This window comes from Palaemon carinicauda, chromosome 3 (genome assembly GCF_036898095.1).
Source record: "Palaemon carinicauda isolate YSFRI2023 chromosome 3, ASM3689809v2, whole genome shotgun sequence".
Classification (NCBI taxonomy): domain Eukaryota; kingdom Metazoa; phylum Arthropoda; class Malacostraca; order Decapoda; family Palaemonidae; genus Palaemon; species Palaemon carinicauda.
In genome coordinates, this window is record NC_090727.1 from 145,301,865 (window position 1) to 145,314,364 (window position 12,500).

General features: G+C 36.7%; 1 protein-coding gene across 1 annotated transcript in view; it reads left to right on the plus strand.

Annotated features, from left to right (window-relative positions):
* Window positions 1-12,500, plus strand: part of LOC137634546 (metabotropic glutamate receptor 7-like) — a 203,370-nt gene that overhangs the window by 20,249 nt on the left and 170,621 nt on the right. The window contains exon 4 of the mRNA XM_068367001.1: window positions 3,148-3,375. Within this exon, the coding sequence (XP_068223102.1) occupies window positions 3,148-3,375 (228 nt within the window). The remainder of the gene's footprint in view (window positions 1-3,147; window positions 3,376-12,500) is intronic.

Sequence of the window (12,500 nt, forward strand, 5' to 3'; positions counted from 1 at the left end):
ATCGATTAAGACCTTGCCTTATTAAAAGAAATTTCTTTGTTTTTTCTTCTTGCCGTTTTATCATGATAGGGTGGAAAATTATTCGAAAATATTTACTCTCTCTCTCTCTCTCTCTCTCTCTCTCTCTCTCTCTCTCTCTCTCTCTCTCTCTCTCTCTCTCTCTCGTGTTATTTTGGTCCGACTTTCTTTAATTTGCTTACAATCTTTCGTTATTCCTCTCTCATTTCTTTACTAGCTCTCTCTCTCTCTCTCTCTCTCTCTCTCTCTCTCTCTCTCTCTCTCTCTCTCTCTCTCTCTCTCTCTCATTGCTTACCTTCTCCTTTTATCTCTATATCCTCTTTCTTTCTCCCTACGTAATCACACCCCCTCCCAGGGTCATGTTATTCCCGTTAAAGAGACTTTTCTTCACAAGATTTCCCCAACCCTAAGCTGGAAGCCTTCCCAGTCCACATCCTCTTTCCTTTTCTTAAACCAAGTATTTATTCTCTTACGGAAACATCGATATTCCAAAGAAAATGTTCTGGGAAATTAAAAAACAATTTTCATCTGGATGGTGATTGGTTAAAGCAAAATGGCGCCTTTCTTGAATAACATGTTATTAACATGATAGAAAAAATGGGGACAACTTACATAAGCTAGTAACTTTTTCCTGCCAACATACACAAGGTGTTACACTTTTCAATCCATATAAATGATTCCAACTATCATAAAGTAAATTTCATAGCGAATAACATCTTCAGTTATCATATGCCAAAATAACTACTGATAACACCCTCCTTAACGTAAGACTAGATCAGATACCTTGATTTTATTTATATCTGCAAAAGCTAGCTAATCGTTTAACAAAGGATATGGAAATAAAAATTACGTGAATTAATAAGGGATGAAACTGCAAATCTCATCTTTCGTCTTAAAATTAGATAGAAAAAAAATAAGTCCAATGTTGAAGATTTTAATTCATGAACTACCAGTTGACTTGCTGACCACAAATCACGTTTAGAAAATAATAATAGAAACGATAAAACAATAGCAGTATTAGCAATGTTGATTGAAATAATATAAAATCTAATAATAATAATAATAATAATAATAATAATAATAATAATAATAATAATAATAATAATAATAATAATAATAATGAGAAGAAGAAAAAGAAAACAGTATGATTTCGATGAGGAAGCGCTAGTTCTTTATTTAATTAGTTATCATATTTGGAAAAGGTTATAGGATCGGCTGACTTACTAAATAAAGCAATAGATGAATGACGACAAGTTAAATACAAAAATATATAAAGACAGAATGAGCATATGTGGGCCTTAAACGATAACATTAATTAATTGAAAAGAAAGTATCGAGGATTAATGTCTGTGGAGAGAGACGGTCTCAGAATTGTCGTGTTCGCGAAAAGAGGTGAGATAATGCAGCACCGAGCGATGATAACTATAAATAACAAACAGCCTCAATTATGTACGTACAGTTGGAGACAGGAATTTCTGGTACACCTCGCTCGACAAACTGTACCCTCTCACACTCTACCTGCGCAGAATGTTCCTGTGTGTATCCCCACCCACCACCTCTGCCATATCTCTCTACAGTATCTGTTTGGTTACTCACTGCGAAGTAAGGGTGTGACAGGATGCACTTTCTAAGAGCATGGTGTACCATGAATTCTTATGTCCAACTGTACCTTGAGCATTTTTTTTTTTTTTTTTAGCGAAGACTTGCAATTGTCAGCTTTCATAGTGGATACGAACACTGGAGAATGGCTTGTTTTAAGCTAAAGTAGGTTAAAGAAATTAGTGTGTTTTATCGCCACGTTTGTTTATTAATGGAATGTAAAGAATGGTGAGAACAATTGGGGAATGAACAAAATATGATGGAAAGCTTTGTAGGAAAAAGATACGTAAATAGATTTAAATGAAGTGTATACAAAATGCCGATTACTGAGTGACGAGAAATTGCAGAGATTTCTAACAAAAAAAAAAGTCTACTAAAACCATTTAGGAAGGAATAAAATAGGATTACGGTCATAAACGAGGATAAGGTTATACGTGAATTTTGAAGCCCAGACAATGAAACAATGTTGCATGTCTTTGGGTTCATGTAGTAGGTTGGGGCAGGCGTAAACTTTCTTAATCCTTGTCAAATCGATTTTATTTAAGGGGAAAATTTTGTTTATCTTGTCTGAAATACGATACAATGAAGCAATTCTTATGATTTACAAAATATGATTTAGCGTTACCTTGCAAGGAGGGAATTCGGTTGGGAAGCAAACACGGAATTGAAACGGTGGCTAAGGATACGGTTCTAGGTTAGGTTAGTCAGGGTACCTAAGGTTAGGTTAGATGGGGAACCTTAGGTTAGGGGGTGTTCTCGTGTTTGTTCACATCGTAATTATTGACCCTCTCCGTCCAAAGCAAGGACAAAGGCTTCAATATCATAAATGGAAGAAGAATGGAAGAAGCAGTCTCTCATGGGTGCTTTAGGGTAAATATTGTAGATGATTGAATGGGGGAATGGGGAGAAAAGGAAATACAGAAAAAAAGCTATACATGAGCCACAAAATAGACGATCTCAAAAGAAAATGGAAGCTGGAATGGATAGAGCGATTTTTTATATCATATTCTCTTTATGTCCTTATTCATTGCGAGTGGAAGTATACAGTAAATGGATGAGAGATGTTGAAGTAAATTGGGAAGCTTGAAAGGGTGAGAAACTTGTTAGAGATAAAACGAAGGGATAATAGAAAAAATTTAAATAAAATAGCGAGAGTAGCTTTAGTTACCGTAATTAATAATGTCGACTATAATAGTTTTGAAGTTGCTCAAACGAGGTTATATAATTTTTTTGTGACTGGTCTTACTTACTAAGCTGTCAAAGCAAGTTTTCTTATTTGTTCTTACATCTTAGGATATAAAATAGAATTACGCTAGTTCATTATTTCAATTTGCTGCTGAAAACAAAAAGATCCTAATGATGCCTTATTTTGGATCACACCTTAAGTCATAGTAAAGAGATCCCATACAATTCCTTTTAAAGTTTACAAATGATGAATGCCAAATTCCTAAATATTATGAACAACGTTTTATTGGTCAGAATTCAAGGCACGACTTCTCTAAGTTCTTCTCCCTGTCTCTCCCAACCTAGGCTTCGACGACTACTTCCTCTCCCTGCGCCCCAAGAAGCGGGGCACAATCTGCGGGTCTCCAAATGACATCGACGGAGGCGTGAGGAACTGTCGCAACGTGTGGTTTAAGGAGTTCTGGACGCAGCACTTCAACTGTACCTTCAGGGATCCCCTTCCTCCTGGGAGGAGAGGCTGCACAGGCTTAGAGACCATCACCCACGAACAAGAGGGACTCGTGCCTTTCGTTGGTAAGTACCTCTAAGGGAACTATTTTTCATATTCTTTTACTCCGTGACTCGGAAAGGTTTTTTTAGTCCGTTTAAGCAATTCCAACGCGGATCACGCATTTCTTGCTGTCTTTTATGAATCTCGTGTTAATACTACTAATGCTGCTGCTATCATTAAAAATATGAAGAGAGGGGAGTAAAAGAGTGTCATTGGGTTTTATTGCAGAGAAGGTAGTGCAACCACGGGCCCAGTATCTTTTGAAGTATTTATTGAATTTGTTGTCATTATTGTCCATATGAGTTTTTTTTCGATATTGCTGCAGCATCACTCACATAATTTTTCTGTAAATCATATAAATATAGGATGATACATGTGCATCAAAACAATCTCTGATCTTATTATTGAAAAGTGAAAAATAATTTAAAGGCGAAAGATATTAATTCTGGGTGAGAAATATTTTTCCCAAATTTCGAAAACATTACTTGGAAATATTTCTCAAGCCATTTAACCTATTTCTTTTGATTGTGAAATCTCGATCATTAAAAAGTGTTGCTCTCATGCATGAAAGATCTGTTAAGAGAGCTTCTAGTTACTAGCTTATTTCTAAGGTTTAGCCACCTCATTGGACACGGCCACTGTACGTTGCATTTTTTGTTGTTCCCTTCCAGATACTTCGGGCAGTAGATGGCATAATACCGGGTAATCCTTCTAATAGCAATTCTTAGCTCGTTTAGAAAACCTACAACATAACCATTCCAAACAACCATTGTTGCGAGGTAGCTGTTAAGTACTAACATAGAGGCGAGGTGAATGTAAACAACTTCATTCAACAAGATAACGAGCTTATATACACAGTTGAGGGCAACAATTTAAAAAAAATTCAAATAATGTGAAACATGCGATGGCAAGCTTAAACAGTTTTTTCTATTATCAGTTCGGGGGAGAGCGAGAGATTAAAAAAAAAAAGCAACAGCATTACATTGTATGAGCATGAAACACGTCCGGTACACCATCTTGGACTGTATTGAAATGTTTCCTAGGTAAAACACTATCTGGTTACAACTTCCCTATGCCTATCTATCTATTTCCTTTCTACTTGACGCAACATCCCTTTATCTATTATATATAACTTCCTATTGAAATTTTATATTTTCAACTCTATGCACTCACTTTCAAACTTGCATATCTTCCCCTTGCTTTAGTGCAAGTATTCTGGTGGAGAACTTCATTCTTCTATGTTCATCTCTATGAACTCTATTTCATTTCACTTTAGTACAGTTGGCTTCTTTAATTTCGGTACACTTCATGGGATGCTAAGGAAACCGTCTGCCAACTGTGCATTGACGTAGCAGGTAATGCTGTGTTTAGCAAAAGAGACTATGCCGGCAACGCTGAACTTGTAAACATGCGATCAAAGACCTTATGAATAGTTTTAAGAGGTAGGGCAGAGAAAAATATTGTTATTACCTCCGCCAAGCGGCGGAGGTTATGTTTTCGGTTCGGTTTGTTTGTTTGTTTGTTTGTTTGTTTCTCTGTTTGTCTGTCTGTCTGTGGACAACGTAGAGGCCACATTTCTACACGGAATCACTTCAAACTTGGCCAAGTAGTTCCCCAATGTGTATGGAAGAACTGATTAAATTTTGGTCAAGGTCACCCCAAGGTCAAGGTCACAGGGGTCACTGGTGTCACTATGACATAAGTGGCCATATCAAGAGACAGAAATAAAGCACTGACTTTTGCATAAGCCAACAGGGAAGTCCTAGTCCAGGCGCAACCCATGGGTGATGTTCAAATTTATAAAGGTCAAAGGTCAAGGTCATATTGGTGCATTATATCAATGTCATATTAAGTATCAGTGGCAAATGAACAAAGATCACTTGAAGGTCAAAAGTCAAGCAGGTCACTTGAAGGTCAAGGTCACGTGAAGGTCAAGGTCACGTGAAGGTCAAGGTCACCTGAAGGTCAAGGTCACGTGAAGGTCAAGTACATTTGAAGATCAAGGTCACTTGAAGCCAAGGTCATGTGAAGGTCAAGGTCACGTGAAGGTCAAGGTCACTTGAAGGTCACGTGAAGGTCAAGGTCATGTGAAGGTCAAAGTCACATTAAGGTCAAGGTCACTTGAGGGTAAAGGTCACGTGAAGGTCAAGGTCACTTGAAGGTCAATTCATGATTCTAGGACATATGGCGCTCTAGGTCACCTTGGCGGAGGTATGTCCTCTACGAGGACCATGTCCGCGTTCAGGACTTGCTCACTTGTTTGCTTAAGATCTCTTTATAATGGTAATAAAAAAAAAGCATTTGATCAAGCATTTACAGCCTGAAAACTTTAAATCAATCAATCAAGCATTTACATGCTCAGCGACTTCTTTTGCAGGCAGCGTTGCCAACAGTTTCTCTTTTGCTAAACACAGCCTTACCTGCTGCAATGTACAATTGTCAGACGTCTCTTTAGCTTCCTGTGAAGTGTACCGGAATTAACAAAGACAACTGTACTAGGTTCTGAACCGAAACGATCCTCTTTGAATTACCCATTACATTCATTCACTCAAATTCTAGTATATGGCCTTTTTACGCATTATTGTTGACAGTTCGTTTTTCCTTATTTCATAAAGTATTTTTCAGGATTCTTTTGCTTCTTGGAATCCTGCCTTCCCCTTTGAAATGAAATTTGCTGTAATATAGTACTTCTTGTATAAGCGTTTAGCTTATTCAATTTCCTACCGTCTCTACCTTTATATCCTAGAACGCTGCTCGCCATAGTCGGAGAGCTGTACCGTAAAAGGTTAATTCATAATTTAGTGCAAGAGGTTTGTACAGCTAATTAGAATTAACTTCTTAATCCATAACGGAAATGAAACATCTTTATTTGCACAATGCTGGGGATTAGCAGGGGAGATTATTTCTAAATATCCCCCTTCATCATAATCATCATCATCAGCCGTAATTAGTTCACTGCAGGACAAAGGCCTCAGACGTGTCCTTCCACTTGCGTCTGTTTATGGTCGATCTGTGCCAGTATGTACCTGCAAATTTTCAGAACTCGCCAATCCTTCCCCTGCTTCCCATTTTAAGTCCTGCCCATGTCCATTTCTTTTTCTTACATGTTGGAATATCCTCTAATTAAGCTTGCCCTCGTACCCATTTTGCTCTTTTTTTCCCCCATAAGAAATGGTAAAGCCGAAGATTTTGTAATTTTTTTCAAAATTAAGATAGAAAGGTAAGACTAGTATTATATGAGAGAACTTGCCTTACTGGACAACTCTTACTCCTTAGACTATTCCCTAAAAAAAAATTTCATTCGATTTGCTCACGTTGTTATTAAACCCGATTATTAATAGCAACGAGACAGACTCTGCGTGCCTGTTGCAGGTCAAATTAAGCTTTTTAGGGAATAGTTTACTGAACAAAAATTGTTCAGACATTTAAGATCTCTCATATAAGACTAGTCTTACCTTTCTATCCTAATCTTGAAAAATTGACAAAATCTTAAGCTTTACCATTTCTTACGGGGATATTGAGAAATAACCTCCCCTGACTAAGCCCCGGGATTGTGCAACTTAAAAAGTCTCATTTCCGTTATGGATGAAGAACTTAAAGCTTCTGAGAAATCTTTACTTAATTTTCTTTTTACATAGCTTAATGTAGTCTTTTATCTGTTAATTGTTTCAACATTAAAATTTGTCTTGGCAACATCACTGAATATGATTCACAGACCGAAATTCTTGAATACAGTGTATATCTTGAAGGCAGTTTCTTCTTTCATCTCAATTACTAGTCTTTATAATTTTCATATCCGTCCCTATTTTGAGTCGCCCACTTTGGCTACGATTTTTGCATATTTCTTCCTAACAGTTTTGAGCCAAGGGTAAATATTCAGAGATGCTTTACTTGTCAATTTGAGATTTACCTTTTGCCAACTGCAAGGGAAAATTTTGCTCACTATTACACCATAAAACCCTATTTAAATGGTTGTTTTATAAGGACACAAAGCCACATTTTAGCACTCTCAACTATATCGATGTTAGTAATCATCTGATTGGCTGGCTACTATCAGTGGTGGTGTCCATAAAATAATATTATAATCATATTGGAGTTTTCTTCACATTTAATTTTCCTTAATCCCCCCCCCAATAAAAAAAAAACTACGTTTTTTTTTTTATTTAAAGCGAGTTGATAAACTTCTCTGGGTTAAACCTCATGTTCGCCCTCTATTTTCTTTTATTCTTTCTCAGAATTTTCTTCAATTTCCTTATAAGGGGCTCGATTTGAACACTCAGATGTGTGCTTTGACTTCCCAAATAAAATTTATTAGAGAAATAGATAAACTGACAAAAATTTTCTAAACATATGAGAGAGAGATATTTTCATTCGGAGCATAAGTAACAGGCATTACTGCAACGAATAAAGAAACAGGAAATCCCTCGATATTTCCAGGTCACTTCTTTTTTCAGCCGACAAAAATCGGGCTTTCCCTAGAGAGAGGAAGGAAAAGGGAACAAGTTATCGAAAGGAACAATTTTTTTCACCTTTTTTTTTCTATCTATTTACTTTCTATCCTGGCGCTCACGACTGACGAGTTGTACACCAAACAGGCCGAAATGACTCTTCGTTGTTGACTCAAGCGGGAAAATGGACGGACGGGTGATTTCATTGCAGGCCTTGGGACCCGCGGAGTGGGCCGAGTAGAGAGAGAGGTGCCTGGTCCAACCAGAAAGAATAGGGGAGGGACGAGAAAGGGAAAAACGAATAAAGGTTTTGCAATTCTCTTGTATTGACCTGTGAGCTAACCGTCGTCGTCCGGTGTACTGTAGGCAGAAAACAATGCAAAAGCCGGTTGCTATCCCGAGAGCCTCTTCGAAGTATTCCATGATTCCATCTGGTTTTTGGCTGGTTTCGATTCCAGGCGGATGAAGGTTTCGGATTACGGTCCTTCTATTGTCGATGATCAAGACTTAGCCTTTGTTTATGAGTCTTTAAAGAGACTGTGTGCAAGGAACCCTTGATGAAGCAGCTATTGGCCTCCCTTGTCATTCATGGCCCTTCAGTGGTGGGAGGACAATGAAAGGCGGCTCATGACTTACTGCTGATGCCAATCATTGCAAAATCGATTTTTGACGTTGTTCATCCTGACTGAGAGAGAGAGAGAGAGAGAGAGAGCAGTGCGGTGTAAGAGAAGGGGGTGATCAATCATGCAAAGGAGTCATCGTTTACTAATCAAAAACACTGTTCTAAGGCATGGATAGAAAGCAGGATGCTATTAGCCCAGGGCTCCAAAAGGAAAAAATAGCCCAATAAGGAAATAAATATACTATGAGAAAAGTAATCAATAATATAAACAAATATTTTAAGATCAGTTACAACGTTCAAGTCAATTCCATCTATGAATTAGGTATTAGATCAGCTCTGACTAATGGAAAATTAAAAATTCTTTGTGTTGCGTTTCATTTATCTGAATTTTAGACAAAGCAACAACCGTAAAACGAAATCTTACAAGTTAGGAGGAGACACAACTTCAAGTTAAACTTTCTTTGCAGGATTAACAATGAAAAAAATACAGGTCAGGGGTGTTAAGAGGGTTATACCCATATCATAATTTCTATAACTTAACCTATCCTATGACAACTCAATTTACTTGGGATGGATATCCACCTGAACTCCCTAGGAAGTATTCGTTGTTACAGTATATACCACATCTAACCTGACCTAACCTATGAACTTGAATGTTTACGCTAATGGAGATGAATTGATCACCACCTCCTTCGCCTTTTGACGCAAAGGGCCTCAGTTAGATTTTGTCCTTCATCTCGATCTTGAGCTTTTAAATCAATTCATCTCCATTCATCATCTCCTACTGTGTATATATATATGTATATATATATATATATATATATATATATATACATACATGTGTGTGCGTGTGTAAGAAAAAAAATGGACATGGTCAAGACGTAATGAAAATGACCCATAACAGATAGAAATTAGGAATAACTGATTGGGTCTCTTGAGATTGCAAAAGAGGTAAAGGAAGGAAGAGAAGGCGATGGATTGACTAACTAAGAAAGTTTACGGGTGTGGACTGGCATAGAAAGCCCGTAATCAGATGCAAGTGGAAGGACATGTCTGAGAGAGAGAGAGAGAGAGAGAGAGAGAGAGAGAGAGAGAGAGAGAGAGAGAGAGAGAGAGATGAAGTCATATCGTCTTGTTTCCTGGAACTTCGTGGTCGTCAATGACAACAAACCAAAACGAGTACAACCTCTTTAACGGAGGTAACATGGCTGAGTAATCAAGCCCTAGAATTTTTTTCTAACCAGAAGTGGCATTATTATCTCTCCCAACATCCTTAATATTATTCCACTGATAACTTTTTTAATTTCTTTAACTAACATCAAGTAGCAAAATGAAAAATAAAAAAAAAATAAAAAAAGCCAAACTGAAGCATAAAAAACATCCGTTATTGAAAGATATAACCCGGCAATTCTTAAAGGCAGATTTCAAGGCGGGACAAGCCCAATAGGAATCAATTATTCAAAAGGGAAAAAAAAGTGAATAAATAAATATAATAAAATGATAAACAGATTTTTTTTAAAAAAATAACTCGTCTTCCTCAGCCAGATATCAGGCCTCATAATGACCCACTTTCACTTGGTCCGGACTACTAAATAAAAATGGCAAGGTATTTGATCCTACTTTCGAACCACCCGTTAAAACTCAATATTCAGATGGTCCTTGGAATCTTCATATTTTGGTAATAAGACGAACAAGGCTTTAGTGTTGGCTGCGAGATCTGAGAACGTAAAATAGTACAATGCTTTTCCTGTCAACGTAAATGGTCGTATTTGTCCAAACGACAACTCATTACGATACTGGAATTAAAGCAATTAGGACGGATCAATTACGCCAGGCGATGGATGAGACCCATTTAGGTTTTTGTACATGACTATGCAATGTAGATGATGATTTTATACAAACACACACACACACACACACACACACACACATATATATATATATATATATATATAGATAGATAGATAGATAGATAGATAGATAGATAGATAGATAGATATAGACAATACATGGACATTAAAAATAACAAAATGTGTTCCTAGAGATTGTAAAAGAAGCAGGAGAAGGAAGAAAAGATAATGGATTGACGAACTAAGAAAATTTGCGGGTATGGACTGGTATAGAAAGACCTGAAACAGAATGCAAGTGGAAGGACGTGTCTGAGGCAATTGTTCTACATTTATATATATATATATATATATATATATATATATATATATATATATATGTATTATATATAATATATATATACAGTATATATATATATATATATATATAGAGAGAGAGAGAGAGAGAGAGAGAGAGAGAGAGAAGAGAGAGAGAGAGAGAGAGAGAGAGAGAGAGAGAGAGAGAGAGAGAGAGAGAGAGAGAGAGTAGTCAGACACATAAATATAGTATATATGGTAATGTTAATCAATGTGCTCGTGCGTGTGTACATCAAGAAAGTCTTCCGAAACTGTTGTATTCCGGTATATAAACATATTATTTTGACTTTTTGTGCGGGAAATTAGATTTTTCAGTAGGCAAACTGTTTTTTAGTAGCTTTCACTTCTCTTCCATAGCAAAAGCGAGGAGCATTTAGTATCAATAAGGATTAAAAGCAAATGTCAAGGCAGTGTGGTAAAGGAGTACTAATAAGGTCGCGCTAAAAATAGTCTTTACCATTCACGTGCACAAGGATTTTTGCACGGCAGTAGCCTAACTCATTCATGAAATTATTCTGAATTTTAACGCTAAACTTACTCGTTCATATCACTCGCAAAATTAAATCTGGATCAGCTATTAATGGATCACCGTTCTGTTTTGAAGAGATACTAACAAAAGTGACGCTTTCAATCCCATGTTGTTGATGTTTTGGAAAACGAACAATATGTTACTCTTTCTAGATGAGGCAGTCAAGTTGTTCTCTCACCGTGAGCAGAGGTGTGCAAAGTGGAGACGTTCGTTCATCGCCGGAAGATTTCTTTTTTCCCTGAACATCCTGCGAGATTTTTTGCTCATTATCCCATAATGTCCAACTTACACCAGACTCCAAAGGTTTGCGGCAAGTGTCAATAAGGCAAACGACAGCACCTGTACCAACAGCGTTTGCCATTCTTCAGTAGTCAATTCTCTATGAAACGAACAGAACCAACAAGGGAATCCTAGTAACTGAGAATTTGGCCTTACTTTAGATAGATAATTCATAGTCAACATATCTGCAGAATTTTCTGCTTGCCATTATTTTATTTGTACACTTCTAAAATTTTGCATTAAAAAAAAAAACGGTAAATGTCTGGCAACATTTATTCCACGATTGTTACCGTTTTAAAAACAGATATATTGACGTAAAAGAGTTATTACGGTCACCAACCAGTAAGAGATAATAGCAAATCAACAAAATTACGGCCGCCTGTATTTTACTGAAATACGGCTGAGAACAGTATATTTTTCCGGAGATTTTCCGATTAAAATTACGTTTTCTTTTAACATAGTAAGCTTGTCAAGTGAAAGAAAATAAAAATTTTCATTAGGCTAAGGTCTCGGTGCCTTTGATTATTGCAGTTGTTTACATATTCTAAATACTGTATACATATTGTTTACATGTGCACAATGTATACATCGTTACGAATAACATTGTTTTGATACTTATCAAACAGTTGTAGTGCATCGTTTCGTCTTCATAACATTATTCTAAAAATAAGATTTATTTTTTTTTAAATATGAAAATAACAGCATAACTATTAGTTCCCGAGGGAGTATATCCAAGAATACATTGTCAACAACAAAATATCTTGTTGTCCATCACGCCCAGTTCCTCATAAGTATACGCACGTGTATCTTAACATAAATGTGTTTTGAGTCTTTGTAGAGAGAAGGTAGGAGGCAAGGAGGCGTAAACAAGGAAACGGACGCTGATTTCTCCGTAAAAAAGAAAAGAAAAAAAAAAGTATTTGCTAGTTACAATTTTTAGCAGAAATGATTCTGGAAGGTAATCTTACTTGAATACAACGTCCTCTATCATTAATAAGATAAACAACAACGGGTACGCATGCTAGGACTCACTTGAGCAAACTAATCATACAAGGATAACAATACC